General features: G+C 38.9%; 2 protein-coding genes across 9 annotated transcripts in view; both read left to right on the top strand.

The window, feature by feature from the left end:
• The window catches only part of LOC144030764 (uncharacterized), a 127,934-nt gene extending 119,671 nt beyond the window's left edge, over positions 1-8,263 (top strand). For all 5 annotated transcript variants that reach the window (XR_013287356.1, XM_077537318.1, XM_077537317.1 and 2 more), the window contains 2 exons: positions 7,121-7,178; positions 7,265-8,263. Coding sequence is in view for 4 of the 5 variants with exons in the window: in XM_077537318.1 (XP_077393444.1) it covers positions 7,121-7,178; positions 7,265-7,352 (146 nt within the window). In the remaining variant the exon portion in view is untranslated. The remainder of the gene's footprint in view (positions 1-7,120; positions 7,179-7,264) is intronic.
• A 10,072-nt stretch (positions 8,264-18,335) lies between these two features.
• LOC144030273 (phospholipid-transporting ATPase IH-like) overlaps positions 18,336-23,537 on the top strand; it is a 46,142-nt gene continuing 40,940 nt past the window's right edge. For all 4 annotated transcript variants that reach the window (XM_077536427.1, XM_077536425.1, XM_077536429.1 and 1 more), the window contains exon 1: positions 18,336-18,854. In XM_077536427.1, the coding sequence (XP_077392553.1) occupies positions 18,816-18,854 (39 nt within the window). In that variant the 5' untranslated portion in view covers positions 18,336-18,815. The remainder of the gene's footprint in view (positions 18,855-23,537) is intronic.

Raw genomic sequence — 23,537 nt, 5'->3', positions numbered from 1 at the left:
TGACGCCCTTTTCTCCCGTCTTTTTAATTAGCCGCGGCAAAATTATAAAGGCCTGTCTGCAACACATTTTTGCGATTATTGACCCACCCGGGAATGCTTTCACAACATGAAGCACAATTACACCTGGACTGCCACTCGGATGGAATTAAGCGTGTGTATGTGTGTGTTCAGCATTTTAATGAGTCCTCGTATAAATTTGAAATCTCCATTGATTGTAGATGGGAAAGTGATGAGAAGGAGGTTGAGGTTGTCTTCAACGCTTCTCTTTGAATTCTCTCGTCGGGGTCGGCTTCTCAGGTGGAGTGCAACCAGAGACGAGCCGTTAGCGGGATTCAAGGCACTTGACCGAGGGCCAACACCGCTCCCCCTCCCTGCCTGACTCAGGTTACCACCCACCTTCATTCACTTTCCTTGAGTTATGGCCGCCGGTGTGTTCCAAAGTCTTTGCTTAGATTGTGAGTCTCTATCCGGTCCGCCCTGACTCATGGGAGCGCTGGTGACAAAGTGCACCGGCGGATGTCTTTCACCCGCCCATGCTTAGAATTACTCATCTGATCAGGCGGCGTCAGCGCTCCGCGGCTGCCCGGGTCATACAAGCCAACCCCCCAGGGGCCAAGCAGCTAATTACAGGCTTCTGTAGCCTCTTTCACCATCGACGATATCAGTGTGAGAGAAGAAGCCACTGTAGGACAAAGAATAGTGACATCAGTGGGTCAGTAGTGACTATGAAGGCTACCATTGCTGACAAAGACAACCCCCCAAACACAAACTGGCCAATCACACAGTGCGGCAAATAGCTGATGTCTGACACCTTCCAAGCAGTGCCCCGTTGAATTCAATGATACATCCTGAGAGTTTGCTTAAGTAAAGGAAACATATTGTGCTTTCTCAGGTGTCTGAATAACCCCTATCATGCCAAACGTATCATATTAAATACAAGACATTTTGAGCCTTCTATTCCACATGTATATTTTTTTCCCCATTAAAACCCTGATGTATATGATATGACACATGCATTGCACAGATAATCCATTAGAGGACAGCATCACCCATCTGATGGCTTTTCCAGCAACCTTGCAAAATCACCACAATTGAGAAAGGAGAGACACCTAAGACTTAGAATTCATTTTCCAGTATTGGATTAGGCATTGTGTATAAAGAAAAAAGTACAAATATCTTTGGCATTTTATTCCCTGAATTTTCTTTTTAGCCAATTAAGTATCAAAAATCCTCAGCACGTCTGGTTTTATATAATTCCGTGTGGGGCTGGGGCGGTGGGGGGGTGGCTGCTCGTAATGTGGGCTAAAGCGTCCATGCTACATGTGTCCTAGACACATGTAGCATGGACTGGAAGAGTAAAAGTTACCCGGATGTTTACCGTCCAGGTTAGGGACCATCCACAACTTACATTTCTATAGTGAACAATGTCAATGGTGACATGACTGGTAATTTAAGCCTCTGTAAGACGTAACTTGTAGACAGTCTCCGATTTTGACTCGCTATGAGCCGGCCGGCTAAATGTGTCCTCCTTATCGTCCGGTTTCATCTTCACTTTCGGCTGGACATAAATGTTTGACGAGTCCTCCGCGGCTGTACTGCTTTTGAAGAAGTTTTTCTTTGCTATAAGGCGTAATTCCACCTTTGATGTCTGCCGTAGGATGCAATAATTCAATGTATATTTACGCACGCGATATGTCACGATGATCATGTGACTGTCCAAAATGGCCGATACTGTACTTAATACAAAAAGTACTATAAAGTCATAATCGCTCAACATCAATTGAAAATTCTTTTTTTTTTTTCACAAGTCTTGTATCTCTTTAATAATGGGAAATGTTGCTTCATCGGGGCCTAGACGCATTGTTGACAACAGAAAATTAATTCCCAAGTTTATCAAGGCATTTTTTAAGGACAACTTAAGGACCGGGACTCTTCCAACTGAAGCTTTAATTTTCAGTTTGGTCGAGGTTATTGCACTAACCGAGGCTCAACCAGTTATTAGTTTTTCTCAAATGAGAAAACACATTTCACAAACATTAGCTCCATTTTCCCTACTGTCTAAACAAAACGCACTTTTCTAAAGCTACCTAAACACAGCCAACTCTTCTTTTCAAAACTCAAACTTTCACACCAAAATAAAAGCCTGAAGCTTTAAACAATGTAAACACTATACACATCATTACACACTACAGCAAAACAATGGAGTAGATGTCATGGACTTCCGACTTCCGGGTTTCACACCTCAACGTCGTTTCCAGCCACTGATGACCGCATTCCAACACTCAAACCCACATCCCTACACCCCCCAACCTCTGAAATGCTTCGGACAACTGAGACAGACACACTCGCACCCGTCAACAGGAACACGCGACCGAGGGGCACAAAAGCGGAAACGCAAGAACAGGGACGCGGCCCACACGTCGCAAACAGGAAACGGAAACTAAGCTGATGTTTGAAATCCAGGAAGTTGGAAGTCCCGCCTCCTCCGTAGCATATACCCCATAGAAAACACAATGTTCATTGGTGAGAAGGTCCTTTGTTTCATTACTGCAAATGCATATTTTTAGATACTTTAACGGATCTTCTTAGAATAGATTTTTGTCGATGATTGGGCGCTTTGATTTGTGAGTTTATATCTATAGAAAATATTGTATGCAAACAACTAACAAGTTACACAAATCAATGCAAAACTAATCTATTGCACACATTTGATTGAAAACATATTCAGGGTGTGAAGTTTTTTTTGTTTTATTTAAGAAAACTGTGTCTAGTTGTTGTGAATTATGAAGATTAGAATATATTTTATGACCAATTCCTGCAGATCAAGTCGGGTAATACCAAAGTGCTCGCAAACTTTTTCTTGCAAATGCAATGTAACCAAATCACCATTGTGAAATTAATCACCCAATTGGACATTAATCACATGCCCGAACAGTAGTGGTCAGGCGTATAACAATGCCACCTGATTTAAATGCGTTCCTCCAGACTGTGTTAATGATGCCACCCAGGGCCCGACAAATGTACCTTCAAACAATAATACACTTAGTGCCAAGCAATTTTCTGTATGTAGTTCAACAATGTGCACATGGCAGGGGGTTGGTGGGTGTTTCGCCTGATAGCGGGAGATCTCTTTCCTTATAGACTGACTACTGAAATCACTCATACTTATTTTTCTTTGTTTCTTCTAAACCAATTTAAAGTTATTCGGGAAAGTTTTGTTTTAGAAAGAAAATACTGGTTATATCAAATGTTTTAGTAAATGTATGAAGATAAAGCCAGCTTCTGTAGCTGGGGGTCAGTCCACCAAGGTGTCCTCCCTTGGCTACCACCCAGCCTACACTGCACCCTTTGGCCCCTCCCACCATGGCGCAGGCCTGGCCACCAGGCGCTCGCCAACGAGCCCCGCCTCCAGGTTACGGGCTGTTCGGTCCCTGTACGACCGGTGTCAGAGTTTGGTCCGCATTGCCGGCAGTAAGTCGGATTCGTTTCCAGTGAGGGTTGGACTCCGCCAAGGTTGCCCTTTGTCACCGATTCTGTTCATAATTTTTATGGACAGAATTTTAGGTGCAGCCGAGGCGTTGAGGGGGTCCGGTTTGGTGGCCTCAGCATTACATCTCTGCTTTTTGCAGATGATGTGGTGCTGTTGGCTTCATCAAGCCGTGACCTCACAACTCTCACTGGAGCGGTTCGCAGCCGAGTGTGAAGCGGTTGGGATGAAGTCAGCACCTCCAAATCCGAGACCATGGTCCCCAGTCGGAAAAGGGTGGCGTATCCTCTTCGGGTCGGGAATGAGATCCTGCCCCAAGTGGAGGAGTTCAAGTATCTTGGGGTCTTGTTCACAAGTGAGGGTAGGATGGAGCGAGAGATCGACTGGCGGATCGGTGCAGTGTCTGTATGTATATATATATATATATATATATACATACAGATGCTATTCACACAAATATGTATGAATTAATAAGTGATGTGAATCTTGACTATTGGAAGCATACATTTATTCATGTCAAACCAGATCTCCACTATTGGACGGCAAGCTTCCTCAGCGTACCAATAATTAGCCATTAATAATACACAAGGCTTGCAGCTGATTAATTAATTACACATTGCATTGTACTTGATTAAAATATACAATCCGAACAGATAAACAATCCGACTTACATACGCTTGAACAATTTAAGAAGATCCATCTAAGAGCTGTCCAAAGAGGAATTCATTTATTGTATATGAACATGGTGCAAAACTGCACTGCATCATACTGAAGCGTGTCTCTCACACATGGGTTAACTTACAGTATTTGGTAACATGAGAGGGACAAAATATTACACCAAGTTCTCAGTGTGATGTACACGTACACAATAAATTCTGTAGAGTAAATTTGACTCCATTTAGAGTGGGGCCAAATAGACACAGTTTTAGAATAACATTTACACTTGGAAGATAGTAAAATTAAAAATTAAAAAAAATGGGTTGGGGGGGAAGTCACTCAAGGGTTGAGGAACAAACTCACAACATTCACCTTGGGAGATTGCCACTCTACCACCTGAGCTATGCCACTCCTACTGTTTGCTTATATCCAAGCGACCAAATACATTGTTTTTGTTTTCCTCTTGGAGTTAGAAATATTCCATCTGACATGAGTGATATACTATCACACAGCAGGAGCTGCATGCCTCAGGGAGTAGAATGGGTTTCTCCCAACCTGAAAATGTGTGTTTCTTCCTCAACCCTTGAGTGACTTTGTTTTTGTTTTTTTAAAGTCTCTCCCAAGTGTAAATGTAACTCTATTTACAGTGGGACTAAATTTACTCAGTTTAGAGTAAAATTACTCGTGAATGAAAATGAAATTTTATGTATACAATCTCTGGAATGTTTCCTGACGAAAGAAATTGAGGGCGGGATCCAAAAATAAATGTCTCAGTTTTTGACATTTACACTAGTAATAAGCAAAGCAAAATTGCAATGCAAACCATTCTGCAGTATATGAAATGTGTGTTGCTGCATTTACATTTTTATACTCGTTTCTTCCACATCTCAGTAAACTTTGGAACGTTTGCGGCTTTTGCTGCCCTCTCTGGCTTTGCGTGGCTTGTCCGAGCGCGACGTCCCGTGACCCACGCGAGTCTGACGGGCGGCTCTGATAGACTCATGTCGCACATGACAGGGAAACCCAAGACGGGGCCTAATTAGCCGGCGGGATCCGAATGATGCAGGGCGGCTGAAAATCAAAACTTTATTAACATGGCTTCAACCCAGCTTATTTATTCATGGGATAATTAGAGAGGACTTTGGAAACTGAATGATATGCCAAGTTCCAACTGGGCTGGCTTGTTGTAGCCAAACTTGACACCTTCTCCGGTCCACCCACCTGTCCAGGTATTCCAGTAATCCAGGCCAAACCTTGTCAGGTGGAAGAAAGTCTATCCCAGGGCAGAGGTGGGAGTAAGTCTAGCCGGTGGTGAGGTGCAAGAGGAGGGAGGGAGGAGGTTTGGAGACAAGGGGGGGGGGCAGGTAACGGCGGGGGATCATATTCGGGCTCCTGGGGACAGGCGGCTTGGCGTGGCACCACACTGCCCACCCAACATCAACGCTCTCAAGTTCCCAGTCTCAGATGGGCCTGATAAACACTCCACAGGGACCATCTGGAGGCAGCCAGGAAGGCCGCAGGGGCTTGACATATTTGATTTCAATTCAACCAGTGGCCATTTTGCGTTGGTGGCCAAGTGATGCAGTGCCCTGGTAGAACTTCTTTCAAATGTGTTTTATACTTCATGCAGAGTAGTCATGCAATAATGTTGTCTTTTAGTCCTTATACAGAGAGTGCATGCCAGAAAAAGTGCTGTAAAAATAAAGTCAAAATAAACAACTTTATCTCAGCAGTTGTTTATTTTTATGCATCAACCCGTTTGAATTTCTACCATTTTAGAGTCAGTGCTCGTTTGATGTACTGTACCACAAATGGCTTGAATGCTGCATTCAAGGAAAGTAGGAAGTGGACTTTTTTTTAACTTCATACCAGGAAGTGGGCACGGGCGTCACTTGACAATGGCGAGCTGAATGGAGAGACAGACCTTGAATGGTAAAACATAATTTACAAAATTTTAGACATCTATTTATTTATATTTATGTATCGTTACTGTAATGTGGTTCTTTGACTTAGGTTCATGTAACACTACGTGATTTGAAGTGACGGCGTCAGCCATCTTTGTTGTTTACATTTGCCTCGAACACTATTGGACAATTCAAGTGGGATAGATCTGACTTCCCAGATTCCTCAAATGCAGCATTTGACCCTTGAAAAAGAGTTTGGGAAGGTGATGTAACCATAGTTGTTTCCTTTTGTGAGGCATTAATGTTTTTTGTCTATTCTTTCAATTAGTATATCGATGTCTTCTTAAAGGTGCATTGTGCCTTTTAAAAAGGTAATGTTATAGCTTTTTCTACATCATACATGCTCCAGCAATGCCCAGATGACTACAAAGAGCCCAGACTGTTTTACTCTGACTGCATCTATCAGCTTTTATCTTCCCATTAAAGTAGCGTGCGCGGACCCCCCATACTCCACAGTTTCTTTGGTGAGGGGAGGAGCGGAGTTTTTCTTACCTCATTTGAAGTCATGTCTTCGTTTGTCAACTGTGGCTGTCACTTTAATAAGATGGTACACATACTCGCACACGCACAATGAACGAGGCTAACAGATGCTGCAATAACACTTAAAGCCAGAGGTGGTAGTCGTGAGTAAAACAGTGACAAACTGCACAATGATCCTTTAAAATAATCGGCTAATTCATTTTTTTTTTCAGTTTTCAGGAAAAACAAAAAAATGAACCATTTGCATCATGAGGAGATGATTTAGGCAAAAAAAAAAATTTGCAAAAAAATGGCTTTGGCAATTATTTTAAAGAGGGTGGCGATATTAAAGTAGCAAATTGAACATTTTTTTTCGTTTTTTATTTTATTTTATTTTTTTGGTATGTTGTTGCACGATACCAATACTGTATAAGGTACAGTATAATGCCAACTTGAACAAGATGGTTTTTGGTAACTCAAACAAGAAAAGTAGTTCGGATTCCGCCCATGCGATACTGTATAATATCTATTTCATCTTTGTCATTCTTTGCAGGTATTTCCAAATTCCAAACAACTAATTCATGCGATGTAAATCCAAAGATTTGGTTGAGGTAAATTCAGCAAGTGTGTGACATTCACTTATTTGTCTGCATTTAACAACAATTTTCCGTGACTTGACCAATTTTCTGTGTTTCAGGTGTGTGCACTCTATCGGGGGAACGAGTGGAAAGCACTCCCGCGGCAGGATATCGCATGTTCCTAACGACGCGTCTTGGTGGCTTTAACTGCGGTGCACATCCATCTCTTTGGCATTAGCGTGATGGATGTATTTTTCGTGCCGCCATTAGGAGCCAAACGGTGCGTCGGGCAAGCCTCGGTTTTATGCTAATGCGTCCTCTCACACCTGCAGCTTGCAATTACCCACCGAGCAGCCGGCACCGAGGCTTCACCGGTAATAATATGAGCAATGGCAAAATTGCACCGGTCTATTGAAGAAAATTGAGGAGAGGAAGATGGAGAGCCAGAAGAAATGGGGGAGGACCCGGGCGGAAAGTGAAGGGGAGAACAATGAAAAGGCCTCGTTTAATTAACCTTGAAATATCTGTCATGCTCCCACTGGGCCGGCGACTTTTACACTTGAGCAAAACACTGAGGTCGACTCCACTTCACTTTGAGCGTTCAACAGGTCTGACGGCATCATGATTTCACGCCTCTTGCTGTTTCTGCATCACCTCAAACATGAACATGGTCACGGTGGACAATTTGTGCACTTCCCCTAGGTACTCATTCAAATGATTTCCTTAAATAAATGTAAACGAAGAAGAAGAAGATGACGAAGAAGTACTGAACTGAAATGTACTAATATGAATTTTCACGGTCAATAGACCCTTCGAGCTGACGTCACTGCTTAGCTCCCGCTGCGCCTCCAGCAGGACAAGTCTCCCATAACAAATGAATGTAAAGAGCTTGAATTTCGGCAAGCCGTTTTGTTAAAAGGTGGGAAATATGTCAAGTGTCACAAAAATACGTCCCGAGTAGGACACTACATTACTGCGATTCATTGAAACCAGTGGTTTGGAGCCGATAGCTACAAAAATATGGAATCTGTTGGAGGGCAAAGTGGAAGTGGAAGCTTAAGGTATGTTGTTTTTTGGTTGAAACAGTACGCCAATCTATGGAAGCGTCGATCTGCATTGTGGAGTAAACATTTTTGGCTGGCGAGTACGTTCGAACATACTTGCAAATATGTTCGAACATACTCGCAAATACGTTCGAACATACTCGCAAAGACGTTCGAACATACTTGCAAATATGTTCAAACGTATTGAAATATGTTCGAACATACTCGCAAATACGTTCGAACATATTTGCAAGTATGTTCCAACATATTTGCGAGTATGTTCGAACATATTTACGAATATGTTCGAACATTATTACGAGTATGTTCGAACATATTTGCGAGTATGCTCGAACATATTTCAATACGTTTGAACATACTTGCGAGTATGTTCGAACATACTCGCCAGCCAAAAATGTTTACTCTACATTGGCAATTTGGCAGCTCTACGCTTCCGTACCGATCACCACTTTCATGGTATAAATTGTCATTTATGAAATCGCTTGTGTCCGGATATACTTGTCTTGCTATATATTGAAGTCTTCAAGCTATTTTAGCTTGCTAGCTGCTAACAAACAGACCGCACGTTTACAACACATTCCTCAGCAGAGATCAAGCTCGAGTTAGTGTTAATTGCGATAATTGCGTTAAATCGTTAACTTTTTGTTCAAAATTATTTAAATACTTGTGAAAAATAGTATGAATGATTGTTTCACTAAAAATAATATGGCACATTCATCACATCTGCCTCGAATTTACAATCAGAGGTTAATGTTATGACCCACTGTATATGAAAAAGAGAAAAACTGCCTGATATAAAATGATCTGAGCATATACTCGTACTTTTTGTGGGTGCAAAGCAGTTGTGTCATAGTTTCGCGCTAGCCACCGTGCTCGTCTTTCACTCCTCACTGTCTTCCGCCTGGTTTCGAATCACTGCCGGCAGCTGAAAGAACGATCTCATCTCTCTTTGAACCATTAGAACATCTGTCGGCCGCGCACAAGTTCACCATAGCATTGGTCGCTGATTTATCAACTGTTTGACCTATTTTCTAGGTCACACTGATTGCTTTCTAATTTACTCGCATTGACGCCCTGCCCTCCAACGCAAGGGGCGCACTTACATGTGACGTCACACTGGAAGGGTCTATTATAGACAATACCTGTTTTGTTAATTTGGCACAAAAACAACAAAAAATACAAAAACCTTCACACAAAATATTTTCCCTCTTTGATTAACTTGCATAGTGCTTGCAATGAGGAGAAAAATACGCTAGCTAGCATTGTTTCAGGCTATCATTAAACCACTAGCTCGTTCAAAAATGCAGAATATGGTCTTGGAACTCGGCAAGTATTATCTTCCTAAGAATGTATTATACAGTATATGGTTTACTCTAGTAGAATCTGTGAATGAACGAATGACGTACCAGTAACAAGCAGGCATTCACTGTACTGTATATGCCTGTGTATATTGTTTGATGCGCTGTTTGTATTTTATGTTTCTTTTTGTATGTTGAAGTAGCCACTGTTTGAAGGTTTATAATTAAAAACAGTAGCTTCATTGCTAATGTTCCTTATCCCGTCTGTTAGCGGACATTTGTAAAATGAAATGAACTTTTTGATCATAATAATTTTTGATAATTGGTGTTGATCCATCTGTCGTGGTTGTGGCACAAGTTGCGCCCAACTCCTCAATCCTCCCGTGTAGTTTTGCATATTTGTGACGTCACAATGCACACGACCTTGTTCACAGAAGATGCATCATGGCGACATGGCAGTCACCAGTGTGGGCTTTCTTTACTGTGTCTACTCTCACCAAACTGTTAACCTCGTAGTTTTTTGTTGCATTTTTAAAACATCACTGTTTTGTTTTGGCAAACTCCAAATGAATTAGTGGTTGTCTTTGAAGCACAGATATCAATAAAATTCAGCTTCATGGTGCTTTAAAAACAATGTATTTGTACATGTTAGTCTTCTAGACTTATAGTAGGACTCGAAAGTATATTTGGATTCAAGTTAATTTTGCAAACAAATATCGGCCTACTTATTGGTTATTGACATCGGCACTTTCTAAATTATTGGTTTCTCTGTATTGGTTGAAAATAGCATTATTTTACATTCCTAGTTTTATGTATCAGTTTTACAGTAAAGGTCAACCGGGAGTGACAAATAGTTGATTTTGATTTGATTTTGATTTGATTTATTGAACATATAAACAAGCAAACAGCAGAAAAACAGAAATTAAAAAGAAAAGAAAACCCCAATAAAATTATCAATCAATCACAGTTTACATGTTCAAAAGGGAGTAGGAAGAAGTTAAAAACGTATCTAGTCTTACCCCTTTTACTTTATATATTTAAATTTATTTCATTATTAATATAATACTAATTTACTATTTTTTTTAAATAAAGTGTATAAACCTGGTTATATATACAAGTGCACCTAGACATGCGTGCATTTGCCAATAACATATATACATGAATTTCCTTTACTTTTAAACATTTTTTTTAAACTCCAGAAGTGAGTCACATTTTTTCAAATCAATTCCCAAATTAACACCTTTTACAGATACACACCTTTGCTTAATATTTGTTCTTGTTTTGTTTTTTTGGTAGACACTTGCACCCCTTATATCATAAGGACTGTGTTTAATTTCAAACGTCTGTGGCAGAGTAGATTATTATAAACTTTGTACATTATTTGTGCTATTTTAAACTCAACAAGTCATAAAATTTCATTGCATTTAATTTAATAAATAGTGCATGAGTTGATTCTGTATATTTTGATCGATTTATAATTCTTATAGCTCTCTTTTGCAATTTGAAAACAGAGTTGGTATTTGTTTTCGATGCATTTTTCCAGATTTCCACACAATAGGTCAGATAAGGTAATAATAATGAACTGTATAATTTATATAATGATTTCATGTTTAAGACAGTTTGAAGCAAGCACACTGTGCCTCTTATTTGGAGAACTGTGTAAGCAACAGTGTGACAACAAGTGGTAAAGAATATTTTTTTAATGTGTTTTACTATACATTGGAAATAAAATACAAAAATAAACCTAAAAGTCTGACTGTAGTGCGTGTGCGTGCGTGTCTGTTTGTGTGTGCGTATGTTGACATGGAGCGGGAGTATCTGAGGTGGGGGCCCTCAGGGCTGCCGGCCTCGATAACAAGGGCCATAAAATCAATCACCTCCTTTGACAGCCTTATGAGTAGCCCCGCCTCTTTTTTTCCCATCTCTTTCTATTCCTGGCCTGCAGAAGCTTTGGACAACACACACACACAAACACACAAACACTGAGATTCTGAGATGCTTGTCAACATCCAATTTGTCTGACGATTTCATAGGAAATATTTAAAGTTGGTTTAATTCAATGTGATTAGTTGGGTGGAAGTGGATATAACTTTAAGTGTCAAAGTAAGATGAATTACCAGGTAAACCCTTTAATGCTAAGGTAAATAATGTTGTCGACATGCCTTGTGACACAAGTACACAAATAAGTTGACCACCATGAAACAAAAAAAGGGAAAGTTTGCAAGCTTTTTTTAAGGCAAGTTTCCCCCCATGTTCAAGCTCATGCTCACATGTTGAAATACCGCAGCTGGCATTTATGATGAAGGCAATCTGAATATACATTTACATGTGAAAGAGACACCCCAGAAGCTACTTAAAGCTTAGAAGAAAGAAAAGAGCAATTATACATTTGTATGATTTGTTCACTAACTTTAGAGAGTCACCTGCCACATTGACTGCAGGTGGTGATCAAAAAGTTAATTTAGAAAGAACCCTGGTTGTCATAGCACATGTATCGTATCTGCTATGTATTGTAGTGATACTTGATTGACCGTTATCAGTTCAGCCGAGCATGGTTTCAGCACATTCAGTGGACACGCCTGTAACATTTAAGAGCGGGGGCAATTGAGGTTCTACTATTTAACACAAACAAGTGTATAGTACATGCATGTGCATAAGTACGGAGCACCTGGTAAAGTGCTTGCAGGATTAGGAAGTTGTATGAGTTGGTTACACATGTTCAGGTCAGCTGTGACAACACCGTTGTCTAAACACCTCTTCTTAGACGTGCATGTTTTCGCCTTCCTCTCCCTTCATGTGTGTGCGTGCAAGGGGTGACGGGATGAGGAGGAGGATTGGGGGAACTAAATCTGCAGAGAGGACTTGGCAGCGGCTCTCCTTTTTCCTCCTCTCGCTTCATTGCTTTGGTCCTACCCAAATCCTATTTCACGGTGCCAAGTATGCGCTCCCTGGGATCTCCTCGGCTCCCATCTCCAGACGCAGGTTTTAAGCCTCTCCTGGCACCCGCAGAGGTAGAGGCATGTGACGCACATCCAACAGAGACACCCCCACCTCAATCTCTAAACCTGGCATCCACGCATTCACCCACCAAAAGTCCCTCGAGATGTCACCGCCACGCTGGGTGACGTTTGACACAAGGTCACGCGTGGTATGGAACGCTCACTCGCGCATGCTTGTTACGTCAGTCAAGCAAGCTCCCAATCATCATCAGTCTCATGTCGCTGTTAACCTGCCGTCGTTTTCATGAATAATCGTAGGACGCGCCTCATTTAGTTGCTCTAACTCACGCATTAATGCTCCTCCAATTACACACAATCAAGTCAATTAAGTGCCAAATTACCTGAAGACACTCCACCAGTCACACACGAGCACACACTGGGCTGCGTTCTGGCACCTCGGCCACTAGATGGAGCTATTTGACTAGAATTATTTCTGCTACGTTGCTTCCCGACTTGACGTTCAACAATTCAATTTTTTCGCCAAACGTTCTCAGTAAGATTTTAAGGTGCACTATTCCGACTCAATTTTGCATCCGTTGCCTGTACTCGGTGGTTCAACATGGGATGGCATCATTATTCATTTATTTGTTGTACTGCATATTTAACCATAACCTTCAATCAATTTTTGACATGAATTTCACACTAATTTAATATAACTGCACTTGAAACACTTAACACAGTTACAGGAAAATCCATCCTATCTTTTTTTCTGTAGTGCTTGAAAATAAAAACCCATGCAAGCACAAGGATAACTATTTATTATGCAAACTCCACACACTAAGACAAGAGCCAAGATTCATAACTGTGAGGCAGACCTGGCCACCAGCCAATCACAAATATTGTACGCAAACAGCCTTTTATACTCACATTCACAAAGTCAATTTAGTCTTTAATGAAGCTAATAATGCATCTTTTTTAAACGTGGATGCAAGCTGCAGAGTACCTAGAGAAAACATTTTTTTAAAGAGGCTTCAAGCTGTTTCTTGCCAACCCCAGTTGAATTTTATTGTCAAACCAAACATAAAACAATTATTATTACGGTTTGTGTCAGACTTTTAGTCCGTTTGAAGGCTAATGGTAAATAGCATATATGTCAAGGCACTATATAACCCTTTGAGCAAAAGACTGAACACAACAGTGAAGCAAAATATGTAGACAATATAATAAGTCAGACATAAATTCTTTATCCTCTGCAATGAGAAACTAATACAGTATTAGTGTTTTACTACACTATATCTGTCTTATAACCACCCTCCACACTAGGTGACCATTGCAATATTTTTCAATGTTTTTTTTTTCCCATTTATTTTTATTTTTTCCGGGAAGGCTGGAACAGATTAATATGATTTACATTCATTTAAATGGGAAAAGTTGATTTGAGGTATGAGTCTTTTGAGTTACGAGCATGCAACAAAGCTAATTAAAGTTGTATCATGGCACCACTTCATTCTTATTTTTCTATTTTTGTGGATCACACTATACATTAAGAGCCTATTAGGTTGCCCCATAATGCTGACAGTGCAGTGCAGTCAGCGAAATATGCTGCAAAGGGGCCTGAAATATCATCATTACGTGACGCAAACCTGAAACTGCTTCGACCTTCTCATTGTTGGGCTTGTGCGTCACTTTCTACGTCAATTATCTTGCCGATATGAATACACTTTTTTATGAAGGAATACATACAGCATGAGCTCAATCCCTAAATCAAAGATCACTCAGGAGTTTGACAAACTCTAACACGGCACATTGAGGAGTGCCCTCCTGAGAATTATCTAACAAGTAAGGATACGCACTTGAGAAAATGTATGTATGGATGAGTCATTCAAGCATTTTTACTGGAATTGAAGCAAACATGAATCAACCTTTAATATAGATTACATTTTCAACTGTTTACAGATAAGACCTAATGTATGTGAAGATCTAATACAGTGGTGCCTTGAGATGTGAATTTAATTTGTTCTGTGACTGCACTCGTAAATCAAATTGTGTATTTTAAATTCTTCTTTCCCAACTGAGATAAATGAAAATACTGTTAATCTATACTAGCCTGACAAAAACGCACACAAATTTGGTAAAAATAAATAATCTCCAGTATGTTTTTACATTTTTTTTTTAAGTCGTTTACACACTAAAATGACCAATTTTCACACATTTGCCGATGTTTACACACAAGGAGCAAAACACTTGTCCAGTGTTGCACAACCTTCGGCACAGATTCGGCTTCACACTTTTTGCAAAACATTACACACAGTGATATGCACACATGACACACATCTACACACATTTTCATGCCTTAGACCCAGATTGTGAGGTTACTTCCTGGTCATTAAAAAGCACTGGCTTGTCAATGACCACACCAATAAACACATTGGATATTCACATAAACCAAGTGTGGAAGCACGCCTGTGCTTAATTGAAAATACTTCATGCAGTCATTTTTATTTGCATACAGATTTTTATTTGTCAAACGGTAGTAAGAAAAACTACTATTTTGTTCTGATTTTTATTGTTGAGTGATATGTTACTGGAGCGGAGTATGGTAAGAAATAAATGCATATTTTCAGTCTGCAATTTGTGTAATTTGTAGTCCTTGTGCAACAGGTTCCATGTAGGGTCAGAAAAGATAGCAACAAAATGTATTTTGAACGCAAACTGTAAGAACTAACACTTCTCTGTGTGATGAAGTTGCATATGTAAAAGGGCAGTAGTCCAATAATGGTCTTGTAGACAAACGTGTACCAGTGAGGCAACCTCCTGGTAGCCAATGGAGGCCATCTGTCATGACTAGGGTCATGCTTACTGTCGTGACTAGGGTCATGTTAGGGTTATGTTTACTGTCATGACTAGGGTCATGTAAAGGTTATGTTTACTATCATGACTAGGGTCATGCAAGGGTTATGCTTACTGTCATGACTAGGGTCATGCAAGGGTTATGCTTACTGTCATGACAAGGGTCATGCAAGGGTTATGCTTACTGTCATGACTAGGGTCATGCACGGGTTATGCTTACTGTCATGACTAGGGTCATGCAAGGGTTATGCTTGGGCCATGCAAGGGTTATGTTTGGGTCATAACCGTGAGGTCACCGGTCTGTTTTGAACTGATGTAACCAGCATCTAGTTTCAACTGTTAAGACGCTATGTGATGTCAGAAGTTATGTGATGTCAGTAATCTTTAATTTCTTTATCTGGTCAAAAGCCAATCAGTCCATGTCAGTCCTGTTACCCACATGTCTAGCCACAACCAATCAGATCGATTCACTGTCTATATAAACCTGTCTGAGAAGTGTGTGTTTTTGTCAGATTATTACCTCTGATCCATCTGGCCACCTGCTCCTCTGTTCCTCGATGCCTTCTCGTAGTTTCTGGTCTAGTCAAGTTAGTTCCTCGCCTTTTGATATTATGTGAATAAAGTGTTACACTTTTATTTGTGTCTGCGTTTTTGGGATCAAACCCCAGAACATAACACCATCCCACTCAAAAATATTGTTCACAATGATGGGTCAAGGCCCACCTCAGAACAAAATCAATCTTTATCAGACTGTGTTGAAGTATTCATATAAAACAAGTCTCCATAATCTAATATGGATTTAAAACAAAAAAAAGTTACTGTGACAAGTCATTTTTTAACGTTACAATAAAAATAGAATGTATTTCTGAAGAAAAAAAAACAAAAACAGTTTGTGTTTGTCAATATCTTTTGTCATCTAAATGACCCCTTACAAAAAAATACCTGTCAAGTCTAGCACATGCTAGTCCCTAAATAGGGGTTTTTACAAATATGTTTTATATTGGTCACCGTCGTGTGTAAATGACTGCAGTGTCTCATCATTTCTGACTGTGTTCGTGAGATGATAACAAAACAGCTTTTTTGTAGGCTAAATTTGTGTATTTTTTAAATATAAGTGCGCATGTTGTGACACAAGTGTGTCATTTTGCAAACAGTGTTAGTGTGGTGTTTGGATAATTGTGGCAATATTTTTTGAAAAAAGGAGCCCTGTTTTCAAAATTGTGGGTAAACAGTTGAATAAAAAAAATGTAAATACCTTACTTTAATCGTTGCCATTTGGGTAAGGAAATGCAGTACTCAAAACATTAAACACTGTGGTCATTAAGTACAGTATTTTAAAGTAGCATTGTGTGTGAGTGGTAAATATGCATGACCACCATTACAAAAGATGAAATAAAGCACTTAATTCTCATAGCCCCATCTGTGCATGCAGGAAGAGTAGTCATCATTATAATGCACCCTAAGGCCTGCATGAAGGTAAACAACAGCATCATCGTACATTAGTGGGTCACCCAGTACTGTACTATGCATTATTGATCATGTCTGCACTAATTGAAAGATGTTCCATCTGCAAATGAAGTGACTGTTGCAGACGTCCCACCCGGCCACCTGACTCACTCAGGACCCTCTTCACCCCACCCAAGGTGGAGGCGGGGCTAATTTGAGAAGGTTCTGTACGTCCAACATGGCACATGACTCAGTTAGACAACATACTGTAGATTTGCTTTTATTTGAAGCTGTTAATTTCACAAAGAAGTGGTGTGATTTAATGACCTTCCCTCTTGTAATGGTCCACTAATTAAAGATGCCGTGACCATCATGTGTGGCAACATGGAGGCAAAAGAACCATGCACACAGTACAATGAGCAGTGTTACATCATCTGAGATAAATGTATTATAGTGGATATTCCATGTATATGTATGTATGTTTTCATTGCAAAAAATCTGTTTTTACAAACATACTGTAGGTCTGATAGCCTAATGCTCCCTTTTGACTGACACTACAGGGAGGTCATTTATGTAATGTAATGTTTCTTATTATGGGTGTAGTTTGCAGTGGCAGAGAACTGAAAAGGTATTGCTAATATAGTTGTTGTTATACTGTAGAGTAGAAACACATTGTGTTAAAGATCATTTTTGAAATAAATTTAGCTTTGTTGTGATTTAAACAACTGGTTGGATAAAAAAATAAGCACACAAGACAATTTCTAATTAGAAAAATACCCTAAAAAATAATAATGATAAATGTTAAGGTAAAATATAGCAGATATTACAAAATAGTTTGTTTTAGGAAACTAGGAATATGTTCACATATACTTTTAAAAAAATAGTCCTTTATGTTTATACAATATGTATGTATTTTATTTGTTTTGTACTGCAATATTTGTATCTATACCAAATACTTTGCAGATTTCTACAATAAATAAAAGGGTGTTTTAAATGTTTTTTTTTAAATAACTGTTGGTATAAAAAAAAAGAAAGAAAGAAAGAAAGAAAGAAAGAAAGAAAGAAAGAAAGAAAGAAAGAAAGAAAGAAAGAAAGAAAGAAAGAAAGAAAGAAGCACACAACTGTAAAATGAACATTAAAATACTGTAGTAAAATATAGCTGACGTTATACATTGTGTGTTGCGTAAACGTAGAAAATACATACAGTACACATATACAGTCCTATATCAAAGCGTCAATCAAGTTTGGGCATTTACATTATATTGTATTTATGAAATGGATACACCCATTCAAACCAAATAATTTTCCAGATTTCTACAATCAATAATATAATTTTACTGTCATTGTTTGAAAAGAAATGTTAAATATACTTTATACCTTATACTTTATTTCTGTGAGAATGTATTGGAATATTTGTTTGTATTTTACGTTTATTTTACTAAATTGGTTCACATACTATTTTATTATTATTTTTTTTTATGAAAAACATGTAATCCACGATATATATGAATGCAGTTTTTGTTCATATTTTTGTTTTTGTTTTGACTTCATCCATGCGTGCGTATTCGTGTGCGCGCGCACACAACAGGCGAGCCCCAGTACGCATGCGCGTCGTAGTCGTCTGACGGCTGAAGCACTTGTGTGTATGTTGGTGAGTGTGGACTCCATCGAGAGGGCCACGGCTGCAGAACCGGCGCGTCCACGCACTCCAAACTACCTCCACGGGGCACCGAGAGACAGGCGAGAGTGGACACGTCGAGGGGTCCGATCCGGCCCGGTCCAGCGCTTTGCACGAGGTGCCATATTTGTCCCCGACATGTAGCCCAGCAGCAGCGTGGGAGATCACAGCGGTAAGAAAAAGAGGACTGTGGGGAGGGTGATGCCATGAAAATCACAACAGCCCACTGAGGAAGATCTCGGACACGATCGGCGGTGCACGACGACGATGATGATGATGATGATGATGATGATGATGATGATGATGATGATGATGGACCCGAGTGGGGCGATTCGAGGAAGGTAGCGTCCGCCGCGAGAGTCCACGGAGACCCCTTTTAAGTCGCTTTGGGGTGGAGGATGGATTTCAGCCGGCTCCGGAACATCATCAGCAGATACGTAAGCGACCCACACGAGACAAGACTATGTAACGTCACATCACATCACATCACACCCCCACGAACATGCAACAGTACATCAAAGCAAGGGTGGGCAACTTCCGGCTTGTGGGCTGCTTTTCGAATATTTGATTTTATTAAAAGCATTTGTTGCATCACGTTTATCAGTGTTGTTGTGTTGTTGGCTTATGGTAACCATATTAGGGCTTTAGCATAACCAAATTCACATATTTGGTTTGCTTTTTTTTATTTTTATTTTTTTATTTTATTTTATTTAGGGGTAAACCTAACCTCCTCTCTTAAAATGAACTCCTAAATTTTCACTATTTTTGCACTCATGCTTTCATCTTAATTGGTGTCAAGAAACTATTGAGAAGCTTCATTATTATTTTTATGGTTCTAATTAGTTCATAATCTGAGTTGGCTTAAATAATTGTTTCATCAGTATGTAATGTACATTTTAGCATTTCCAATGTATTTGTAGTAGTAATATAAGTAAGAAATAGTTTTGGACCCAACACAGACACTTGCGGAACCGAATCCTACTCTTACATATTGATTCCGGTTATAAGTAACTTCTCATCCAATCATTGACTTGGGCTCTAATTCAGAAACACTTCGATTTTTTTTTTTTAAAGCAAAATACAGTATCATGTTTTGTTCAGGCAACAGGGAGTGCTCCACCAAAAAAAAAAAAAAAAAAAAAGGGGGGGGGGGATCCCCTTTGACATGCACGGCTGCACCTAAAAGCATCATATAATGTGCAGTGCATGTGTGATTTAGCTTAATTAGCTGCAGGCTGCTAAAAACAAACCCCAAATGTTAGCCTCGGTGTGCGGGCCATTGACTTGGTCTGAATGGGGAACATGCCAGTAAAGCCCCACATGCAACACTGCATGCTGAATGTGCGGAATAGAAATCAACTTGGCTGGCCCACTTTTAAGTTGCTAAGGGGAAGCCTACAACATGCATACAAAATTAACTTCACTAAGGGGACATAACATTAGGAACACCTGCACAAGCTAATGACTGTTCTGTTGTTTTTACATTTTATAGTGTGTAACTCGTTTTTACACTTTTGTGTCAATGTTTAAAAATGAGAAGCAACACATCATTTTGCTGATAACTGTTTAACAGTGGTCTTTTTTAAAAAAAACATTTTTTTACTGGATGACTGTCAACAATGTGAAAATGTTCCATAAAACATTTGCCATAACATTATGAAGTAGTGAATAATAAATAATTATAATTATACAGGTGCAATGATTATTTGATTAATGGACAACTAATCAATTATTCAATTCATCTGTATTTATTTGTGATAATTAATAATTTAGGTACCTTTTTAAAAATGTTCTTAATTTTTTCAACGTCACAAATCAACATTGTCTGTTAAAGCTGGGTGATTATGGAAAAGGAAGAATATGTGCCGTTGCGCATTTTTATTTTACCTGTATGTATCTATGTGTGCCTGCAATTAGGGCTGTTCAATTATGAATAAAATATTAATCACAATTAATTAGGTAATAATTGAAATCACGATTAGGACAATAATTTGTTTTTTGGTGAAAAACAAGAAAATGTTTAAGCATAAAAATATTAAGACAAATACATTTCTTTGAAACACGTACAGTAATTATGCCATTTCCTTTTGGACCAAACAAGATTTATTAAATTAGTCATTTTTAAATTTTTAAAAAAAGGGTGCAAATATAGAAATTTAAACAACTCAAAATTAGTATTAATAATGTTTTATTTTTGTTTACGATTATGCCAATTTTGTAATTGAAATAATAATTGAAATTGTAATTATTTTCAATTAATTGCACATAGTACCTGCAGTGTTTGTGTGTGAAATATTTGTTATTTGAAGAAATATCTCCAAAATCAATGCTAATAATTTCCCACTAGCAAGTGTACTGGATTTAACATCGACTTTAGCATTAGCACTGGCAATGTTTTCAAAATGATGAAGCATGTCTTATATACAATATAAATAAACAAAGTGTGTCATTCATTTTGTTGTTTGTATAAATTTTACAGTAAAGTCCAATTGGAGTGTCTTAAAGATCTTAAAACTCATTCACTGCCAGTCATTATAGAAAATTTTTACATTTCCAATACTCACGTGATATTACATTCAATAATTATATATAAACCGAATCTACCAAATAACAGAATAGACTCCCTACTTTTTGTCCCATCCCGTTCTTTTATAATTGACAGTAGAAAAATGTAGGTTTGCCAAAATACAGCCATTTCTCCCATGGACTCTGAAACTGTGTTTATTTCCTATAAAATGGGGCAATGATGTCATCTACCGGTGGTTGGGCATCAGTACAGTTGTTTCCAAGTTTGATATTTACAGTGGAGCATGCTCAGATTCGCCCCCATTTAGCACCGCTCTAAAAAATACAATTGACAAGTATACTTGTCAAAGGCAGTGAATGAGTTAAACTATGCTCAGAGAGGCCATAATCACATGCATCACACGCTTGATGCAGAATTAACATGGTGCATTCAGGGTACTTTCACAACATTGGGAACTTGCACATACAACCATTCAGTACATTCATTGTTTTTCTTTAATTGTAATGTTTTTAAATTCATGAGAAGCCAAATTCAAAATTATGATTAAAAGTTTATTAATTGCCTAGCCCCATACAGTATATTGTAGTGGAATGTAGAAACTTCCTATCACTGATGGGCTGTCAAAAGATTAGGATTACTTGGTTTCAACCACTGATGTTTTTATTTATTGGTGTTTTTTGGGCAGACACAATTGCAGATACGTTACCAATCTATCTACTGCATTTCCATTATATCCAATCCGTGCAACTTTCTTCTTATGCCCAGCCATGATGTGTACCCGAAATGTGCCACTTGAGAGCAAAAAAATCGGAATTATGTCACTAGTAGCATCCAGCCATGCTTGTGTGACAGCTCCGAATGATTAAAAAATTGTGGCACATCGGCAATAAATTGCAAATCATGCCTTTGTCTTTTCAGGAAAAATGTTAAATTGTTTTGTATGGGTTTTATTGTTTTATTTTGTAATAACTGTTAACTTGAACACCAATGTATTTTTTAAGAAAGAGTCATGCTCATGCACCTGTGACGACAGAGTGCGTGTAGAGTAATAATATTTTTATTAGGACCTGACCGATTATAATCGGCCGATTATTGGCCTTCAAACATCAGCTAAAACAATCTACCAATTGGGCCAAATGGTCGCTTATTTTCTCCTTGTAACGTTATCGAAGAATACCGAAGTTTCCGACGCTGTGAAAGTAACCCTGGATGCACCGTTTTGCTTCCGTAGCATTAGCAACTAGCAAGTGTATAGCGTATGTTATTCTGGTTATTGTGTTGTCCTTAAGCGTCCTTTAAGCTGTTTAATGACACAGCAATTGGCGTTAACTGTAAAACTAAATACACAATGTTAAGAAATACATCCACTATATAGTTAAATACAAAACATACTTCATTTTTTAAGCATCGCTAGCCTAGCGCAAACAGGAAGTGAGTGAATGCTAACAGGAAGTTAGCATTGAGTTTTTCCCTTCAAATAACAAATATCCACACACAAATCTTGTGGGAACACATACCTACATATATATATATATATATATATATATATATATATATATATATATATATATATATATATATATATATATATATATATATATATATATATATATGTATTTTTTTTTAATTTATTTTGTTTATTTTTTTTATGATGGCCACAGTTTGACTCTGGAATGGATTAATTATTTATTTCCGATTATTTCCTTTGAGAAATATAATTTGAAGTCAAGAACAACAAACCAAGAATTGAAGTCAACAGAAGGGCATCATTATTCGTGTTCATTAAGGGTGCAGCTGGTTCCATGGCGTCTGACTGAGACTCTTATTAGACTCAAGGTGTGACCCACAACCAACTCTATGAACCTGACCTTAGTGTCTCAGGTGCTGTGAGGACAACAGTCTCGCTATTACGTTTATTTATTATTTTGACTTCAGCTCGCTTGGTATTGCGAGCGCTCCAGCAGCAGGGCTCATATTAGTGTCACAGCCACAAGCGCGACACTGCAGAGAGGGGGAGAGCGGCTCGGTCATTGAACGCACCCCCTCAACTCATCTGTCACCCGCCTGGCCTGGCCGTTTGCATCCTGGCTGCAACATTACACAGTTGACGGCCAATGAATCATGAATTCAATTATGCAGGTATTGACGGTGAGGAGGGAGAGAGAGGAATGATAGATGTATGTTTGGCCCACTAACGTTAACCATTAACGCGGCATTATTTCCAGCAGACGTTTCTTTAACGAGGCTGCGCGGAAGAACCAACATTACAGTGAGCTGCTTGATTAACATGGCTCCACTCTTCGTGATGTCTTATGAATATTCTGTGTGCAAAAAAAACGTAAGTAAAAAAAAACATGGCCTGTATTTGAATAAAGTATCAGTTGGATTGTTTGAAATTTTTACAATCCCGTCATTCTTTTTAGTCTTTTTTTTTTAGTTAATCTAGTTCAAATGTTTAGTAGCTAGCTTGTTCACACTGCAGCACTATCTGCCTTAACTAGGGGTTGAACGACAGATTTCTGAACTCGAGTCATATAATACATACATACATTGTAAGTTGAGTTGCAGATATTGATGTTCAGCACTGTACAGC

This window comes from Festucalex cinctus, chromosome 11 (assembly GCF_051991245.1).
Source record: "Festucalex cinctus isolate MCC-2025b chromosome 11, RoL_Fcin_1.0, whole genome shotgun sequence".
NCBI lineage: Eukaryota > Metazoa > Chordata > Actinopteri > Syngnathiformes > Syngnathidae > Festucalex > Festucalex cinctus.
The sequence above is the reverse complement of the archived record's forward strand: the minus strand, read 5'-3'. Positions and strand labels throughout refer to the sequence as shown.